Source organism: Chroicocephalus ridibundus, chromosome 9 (genome assembly GCF_963924245.1).
Source record: "Chroicocephalus ridibundus chromosome 9, bChrRid1.1, whole genome shotgun sequence".
Lineage (NCBI taxonomy): Eukaryota > Metazoa > Chordata > Aves > Charadriiformes > Laridae > Chroicocephalus > Chroicocephalus ridibundus.
Window position 1 is genome coordinate 5,913,348 of NC_086292.1, and position 7,188 is coordinate 5,920,535.

The 7,188-nt window shown below is 54.5% G+C and overlaps 2 protein-coding genes across 4 annotated transcripts; one reads left to right on the forward strand and one right to left on the reverse strand.

Annotated features, from left to right (window-relative positions):
• The first annotated feature begins 117 nt into the window (after positions 1 to 117).
• On the forward strand, positions 118 to 4,426 carry LOC134520546 (magnesium transporter NIPA2-like). 3 transcript variants are annotated; one of them, XM_063346077.1, is made up of 5 exons: positions 118 to 370; positions 911 to 967; positions 1,666 to 1,756; positions 1,896 to 2,056; positions 3,375 to 4,426. In XM_063346077.1, exons 1-5 carry the CDS (start codon positions 232 to 234, stop codon positions 4,007 to 4,009), a joined length of 1,083 nt encoding a protein of 360 aa, XP_063202147.1. In that variant the 5' UTR covers positions 118 to 231; the 3' UTR covers positions 4,010 to 4,426. The 3 variants fall into 3 exon arrangements, with proteins under 3 accessions (XP_063202147.1, XP_063202148.1, XP_063202149.1); XM_063346079.1 differs by having other exon boundaries at positions 240 to 370; positions 1,652 to 1,756; XM_063346078.1 differs by lacking the exon at positions 911 to 967.
• Positions 4,427 to 4,514: 88 nt separating this feature from the next.
• TIMM8A (translocase of inner mitochondrial membrane 8A) lies at positions 4,515 to 7,177 on the reverse strand. The gene is made up of 2 exons (XM_063346081.1): positions 6,935 to 7,177; positions 4,515 to 6,480 (listed from the first exon to the last, which is right to left on the reverse strand). The coding sequence occupies exons 1-2, from the start codon at positions 7,055 to 7,057 to the stop codon at positions 6,319 to 6,321; spliced, it is 285 nt and encodes a 94-aa protein (XP_063202151.1). The 5' UTR covers positions 7,058 to 7,177; the 3' UTR covers positions 4,515 to 6,318.
• Between the last annotated feature and the right edge of the window lie 11 nt (positions 7,178 to 7,188).

The window sequence follows — 7,188 nt, forward strand, 5'->3', positions numbered from 1 at the left end:
GCTGAGGCTTCTCCGGGGCCGACACCCCCGGGCAGTGCCTGCCCGGCACCTGCGGCCGCCCCCAGCCCTCGCTGCCGGAGCCCCCCGCGGCTGCCCCGGGCGGAAGCCGGCCCCGGTTCGCCTGCTCCGGCTCCGCCCGCCCGCACCGCCCGTTATGTTCGTTCCGTTCCGCTCCGCCCGGCGTCGGGGAAGGGTTACAGAGACGCACCGGAAGCGGCGGCGGGGGCTGCCATGGGGGCGGCAGGCGGGCGGGCCGGCTTCTACGTGGGGCTGGGCCTGGCCCTGGCCTCCAGCGCCTTCATCGGCGGCAGCTTCATCCTCAAGAAGAAGGGGCTGCTCCGGCTGTGCCGCCGCGGCCGCGCCAGGGCAGGTACCGCCGACACCGGGCCGGGCCGGGGGGGATTCGGGCTAACGGGAGAGGCCAAAACGGGCCGGTGCTTCCCCTGTCACCTCTTCTGTCACCTCCGCCTTGGGGCCGTGGGCAGACGGTGCACCCCCGGAGATCGCGGGCCGCTTCAGCCTGTCGCTGGCCAGCGCTGGGCCTGGGCGACCCCTTGCCTCGCTTGGAGTGGGGGGGGTTTGGTCTAAAAGTAGACTTTTTCCACAGGGGTAGGCAGTCATCGCCAATAAAGACACGTTTGTAGAACCGCTCGTGCGTTTTTGAAACGTGGGAGAACCTGGGGATAAAATCTTTTGCTTTTAGGGTAGAAGAATCGGTCGTTGCCCACGCCTGGGCCGGGCCCGCATGTGACGAGGCAGACCCAAGGCAGCCTTGTGCTTAGAGGAGATCGAGCTGCTCCTGCTTTGCTTCTCTGAGGCAGTTCTGGCAGGATAGTGAGCCTTTTGTGTAGCTTCATCTTCATCTATCGCTTCATCCGAGGTTTCTTGTTGCTCTTTCTTCCTTACTTAGGGCAAGGAGGTCACGCGTACCTGCAGGAATGGCTTTGGTGGGCAGGGCTGCTGTGCAGTAAGTACCCGCTCTGAAAGTGTAGCAAGACACACTTAAGAGGGTGTTTGTCATTGTTGTTTGACCGCTTGATTTTCATCTGAGTGTCTGAGGATGTTGTTGATCTAATTATAACTCTAAAATATTCTAAAGTCTCATGCATTACAAGGTTTTTCTGCTAAACAGGAGTTGTGGCGCTGGTCTAATGGGTTGGGTTAAGTGCTTCTGACGTGTCCTGCCCAGACAATGTAGTTATAACAGCACATCCAGCACCGTGCATGCAGTGCTACAGCGGTTTCAGCAGCTCTGTTTTATACTTTGCAACACTAATAACCAACTGTACTTGATTTACCCTTTAAAAAGCTGTAAAAGCTGTTCCACGACAAGAACGTGACTTGAAAATAAGAAAAGGCCTTAAAATTCGTTCAGCTTTGAGTACACCATGGGAATACTTTTCTGTCGTTACTGCTTAGCTGCATAACTACATGTAGCCACTAAGCATCACCATACATAACCACGAGCCTTCTCTTCCCAAGACAACCTATATCAGGCTTCTGCTTGTTCTTGCTGGTGCTGTTCTTTCTTTTGTTGCATGACATACCTCGGAGAAACGTGGAATGCTCAGATGGAAATAGAAGCTCTCTTCTGACTGCACTCAAATGTGTATTATGCTGAAATGCTCCTACTTTGATGCTCACCTGACAGGGTTTCTCTTGCAGTGGGAGTTGGAGAAGCAGCAAATTTTGCTGCCTATGCCTTTGCCCCTGCAACATTGGTAACTCCACTGGGTGCTCTAAGTGTCCTTGTTAGGTAAGCAGCCTCAGAAACACCCTCACCTCACCAACCACCCCTTAGTGGTGAAAGCAGTTACTCTGCTTTCCTTTGTCTCTTCCCTCAGGCACTCCATCCCTTGGCCTAATTGGTTTGGGGTTTTTTTGCTATCTTTCAGTGCAGTTCTGTCTTCCACCTTCCTGAATGAGCAGCTGAATGTTCATGGGAAGATTGGCTGCATCCTCAGTATCCTGGGCTCCACAGTGATGGTGATCCACGCTCCGCAGGAAGAAGAGGTTTCCAGCCTGGAGTCAATGGCAGAGAAGCTGAAAGATCCAGGTACTTAAATAAAAGGGATCCTGCTAATTTCAGGCTTGGAAATGACAGTAGATACAAAAGATAGTAGGATACAACTCGTCTAAATTGGGAAGGACTGAACTAAAGGGTAATTGAGCTGTTTCTTGCTCTGCATACCAGTGGAGGAAACACTCCCCTGTGTCTAGGATAGCTTGTGGGTTTCCTTCTGTGATGGGAAAAGACTGGGGTCTCCACGCTCTAAATGTGAAAGATTGGTGACTGTCAAACAGCATTTAATGCACGTGCTCAGAGGATTTACACCTTGTTAACTAGCTCAAAACATACAGGGACATGTCAGCTTCAGAATGGCTTTTTAGGACTGTCAGGTCCTGTTGACTGTGGGATGAAAGAAGCAGATGGGAAGCCCACTTTGCAGAGAGGGAGTCCGAGTGATGCTCCCAAGTCACTCGGTCTCTGCTGAAGCACAAATGTGAAATTGGGTCATTAACCTAAGTAAGTGTGCTTTTTTTTGTACTGTCTATGAGGTGTAGATGCAAAAAGGGAAGAGCATGGGAATTAGCTGCAGCTGTCAGCAGAAGTGGTTGGGCTGTGGCAGTGCCGGGATAGGTGAGAGAATTCCTGTACATGAGGGTGGTGGTGGCGTGGCTGAGGGAAGACAGAGGAGGAACTTCAGGCAAAGATGAGTGAGCGATTCAAGGAATTATGCCCAAGATCGAGTAGTCCTGACGTTTATGTTAGAGGATGAATCAGGTTGCAAAGATATGATTTGGGCAATAGTGTGAATGGCAGAATAAGTCACAGGAGAATGGAGGAAGGAGGCATAGGGAGAAGACCGAAGCGGAGTAACAGGTAGATGCTGCTGCTCATTAGAGGGAGTGCTCTGGCAGGGCCTCGCATTCCTGTGATGTGGTGCTTTCCTCTTTATCCCACTACAGCCCGCAGAGTTCAGCTAGGGCTTCCCAAGCCTTCTGTCACCCTCCTGGGCCTCCTGCAGAGCTGTGCCCCCTTATCTTCCTGGTCAACAAGCCCCCCACCTCCACTAGTGCCGTAGAGCCTGGCTGTGCCCCTTCCCCTTCCAGCACGGGCGGCTGTATCCCCTGACAGGCTGATTTGTGGAGCAGTGCTGTGATCAGCGCTATTAAAGAGCTGCTGCTGTTTCCGCAGCTTTGTTCAGGCTGGAGACCAACCCTGCTTCCCAGCCCACCTACAGGTGGAGGCTAAAAAGACAGACTGATGGGGCAGTTACCCGTCTGTCCTCCATCTCTACTTGCTGTTCAGTTACATCTGTCACTGGTGCTACTGTTCTCTGATAGACCTTTTTAATTCTTTTTTCCCCAAGGATTCATTGTATTTGCTGTATGTGTCCTGGTGAGCTCCCTTCTGCTTATCTTTGTGGCTGGACCCCGTTACGGACAGAGCAACGTCCTGGTTTATGTTTTGGTCTGCTCTGCCATCGGCTCGCTTTCTGTGTCTTGCGTCAAAGGCTTGGGGATTGCCCTGAAAGAACTGTTTTCTGGGAAGCCAGTCCTGAAAGAACCACTGGGTTGGGTGCTCCTGGTGTGCCTGGTGATCTGCATCAGCGTCCAGATCAACTATCTGAACAAAGCCTTGGACATCTTCAACACTTCCGTGGTCACACCCGTTTACTATGTGCTCTTCACCACATCAGTCATGATGTGCTCTGCCATCCTCTTCAAGGAGTGGCAACACATGGTGCTAGACAACATCATCGGCACCATCAGCGGCTTCCTCACCATCGTGTCTGGCATCTTCCTCCTGCACGCCTTCAGGGACATGCCCTTCACCCCTGACCTCCTGCCCCTCTTCCTGCAGCAAGGCAGGACAGACCTGCACGCCTCGTGGAGGAGTGCAGACAGGCATCAGTCATGCCAGCACCAGCCTCTTCTGCGCTCAGAGGACAAAGGCTCTCAGAGCGCAGAGGAGGAAGAGGAGGAGGAAGGTGAAAGCGTGTGAGGAAGCCTCTGAACTGATAGCTTTCTGCTCCCACTGCCAAGCAGCTCCACTGCAAGGCTGAACATGCTGCCTCAGCTACTGCTGCACTAGCAGGAGTTGGCAGTTACCATCTACCCCAGGCGTGAGATGGGCGACCTGCCACTGCCAGGAGGCTGACAGGGACAGCAGCCTCCTGTGGCTACAGACAGAAGCCCTGGGAACAGCTCAGTTCCTGGGATCTGGTGCCTCTTTGCTCTTCTTTTACATGAAGATTTGATCCGCCTTCATCAGGACAGAGACTTCAGCTGCGCAGAGGCCCGCAGCACTAATACAGTGCTAACCCTTACTGAATGCGAAGACCACGCATTTGGGGACGCTTCACAATATTTTTTAAAAATATACTTAGAAGATTAACAGTTACAAAGTAATCTAACATGGTGCTAAGATTACAGGGAAAGAAGATGAATGTCTGGCTTTACAGATGACATACCCAGAGTATTAATTCAAAAATTCCTCTGTCAAATACTCATTTTGCTCACTCTGCTAGAATTTATTTACAGATTCACATCCAAAAACAGAATACAGCCAAAACTGGAAAACTTCAGTGGTGCTGCCACACGCTGCTGTGGCTCTTATGGAGGGACCAACCTCTTCGCGCAACTTCTGCAGTGCAGGTTGATGAAGCACCTGCTTACTGTATTCTATTAAAAAAAAATTTGTTCAGTTACCAAGTGGCTAGTGATACATTCGTACCGAGAGCTGGGCCAGCACTGAAAGGCATGAAGGATTACAGGGGTAGGAAGAAGCGGATGCTTGGGAGAAACTCAATATGGGGACAGGAGAGGGAATCGTTTACTGTGGGAACAGGAGTGACCTAAGAATCCTTAGCTACTGAGGTAAATTTCTGAACGACAACTAGACAGCTGTGTCCTCACTTAGGTGGGTTTATATCTGCGTAGCTGTTAAACACATCCTGAATTTGTTCCCAGGAAGGCTGCTGGCCACAAGCCGCCCCTGTTAGGCACTCACACGCCCTGTCCAGCCACCCATGGCAAATGGATGTGAGCAGAACTGCTTTACCAGGTGCCTGCGTAGAGCTCGAAGCCACTGGCAGTGGGTCACTCCAGGCTTCCCAGAGCCACGCTGGACGTAAACACTGCTGAAATGCAATGCTACCTTTCCAGGGGGCAAATCAGTAGTGTGTTGTTTTTCCAGATAGAAAAACTGACCTGTTTTTCCTCTCTGTGTCCTGGGGGCAGAGGCCCAGAAGACACAGCCATGGGCCTCCCTCCAGTGATCTCCACAGGTAAAGGTGTGTGAGGTTATAAAATGTCTGGTTACTTATTATTTCCTGCATTTAGTCTCCCTCTAAAGAAACTGCTCCTTTACAGGACAGCAGGAGCTGTTAACCCTTTGGGGAAGAGGAAGACAGGCCATAGCCTCTCCCAGAAATGAGTTTGATTCATGGGACCAAATTAATTGAGAAACAAATCAGAATTCAGATTAGACCTTCTAGCTAGAAGGCAGTTATGCCCCCTCCCTGCTAATTTTGCAATAAACAGGATCACTGGGAAGGAGGGGGAGAGACAAGGCCAGATTTTCAATTCTCAGTGGTCATCTACCTGAACAAAGAAGAATCTTATATTAAAAATTGACCCAGTTAATATTTATTACATCGATCAGGGGAAAGCAGTTAATGGAGCAAGTCAGTATTGACAGAGTTGTGCTGCAATTTGAAAATTTGCCACATGAATGATTTACCTATGGAAGCCTGAAAGTATTTTCCAGTAGTGTCTGCCTGGGATGATCACTGTGCCCAACAAGCTCTTCTCTCTAAGGGTACCTGTACCGGCCTGCGCAGCGATGGTGCCTGCAGGGCTCGTTAGCATCTCATGCTCGTTAGCATACCCGGGAGGGTTCGTTTTGTGCAGCACCGTTGAAGGCAGCCTCACCAAGAGCTGAGATTCACATCAGCGCTGGGAGCACCCCCTGATGCGAGTGTCACCGCCGCTCTGTTCAGCGGAGCGGGTGCGTTCCAAACACTCCCTGTGTAGCATCGGAAGCCCCTGGAGTCCCAGCACAAAGACCGCTGCTGGCCCGCGGGGCCGGGAGCAGCACGTCACCCTGAGGAGGGGCGACCATGTCTCTGTTGTGGGCTCTCATCTTGCTGCAGCTTCCCCGAGACTGGCACTTAATCAAATCCAAAACCCCAGAGCTGATCCCGGCTCATTCAGGCGGCAGAGTGACCAGGAGCCGGTACGGCGGAGGGGCCGGCCTGGTGGGGAGGGGGAAGGGGGTCTGGCCGGTGTCCCCTGGGGCGCGGGTGCCCCTCAATCGGACAGGCTCTCTGAAAAGGCCGACTTGGACTTCTGCGTCTGCTCCAGCCGGTTGAGGATGAATTGGCTGGTGTCGATGAAGCGCTCCACGCAGTTCACGAAGCACGTCTCGGCCCGGCTGTCCAGCTTCGGACCCGGCTTGTCCATGCACTTCTCCTGCACACACAGCGGCGGGACCCGTTGGTCCCAGGGACACCGCGGCCCGACCCCCCTCTTCCCCCCCACATCGCACACCGGGGACGTACCCCCGGGCCTTCACCACCCCTCGGGCACATCAGCGACGACTCCCCCCTCCTCGGGATCCTCATGCTCTCCTGCCCCCCGGGGCCCTTCCCGGCCCGGACCCCCCTTCCCGAGGGCCCCCCGCTCTTCCCGAGAGCCTCCCCACCTTCCCGAGAGCCTCCCCCCTCCGGTCTCACCGGGGCTGGGACTGCTCCCACGGCGGCTCCATTTTGTCCCCATCTCCCTCCTCCTCCCCCTGGGGGCAAAGGTCAGCGCGGCCTCCCGGCCCGCCTGTCCCACCACCGCGACCTGCCGTTTCCCCCCACCCCCTCCCTCCCTCCCTCCCTCCCGCCGCTCCGGTCACCGGAGCCGTCGGCCCCGCCCGTACCCAGCAGAGCTCGGTCATTTGGTGCACCAGTTGCTGGAAACGCTGCTTCTGCGTCTCCACCTCGATGAACCGCTGGAGCTGAGGGTCGGCGCCGCCCAGCCCGGCGGCGGACGGCGCATCCATCCCGTTACGGGTACCGCCGGGTGCCGCCGGTACCGCCGGTGTTACCGGTGCCGCCGCGCCGCGACCTTCACGTGCCGCCCCGCCGCCGCCGCCGCGCACGCGCCCCGCCCGCCCCTTCCGCCCGCCCCGCG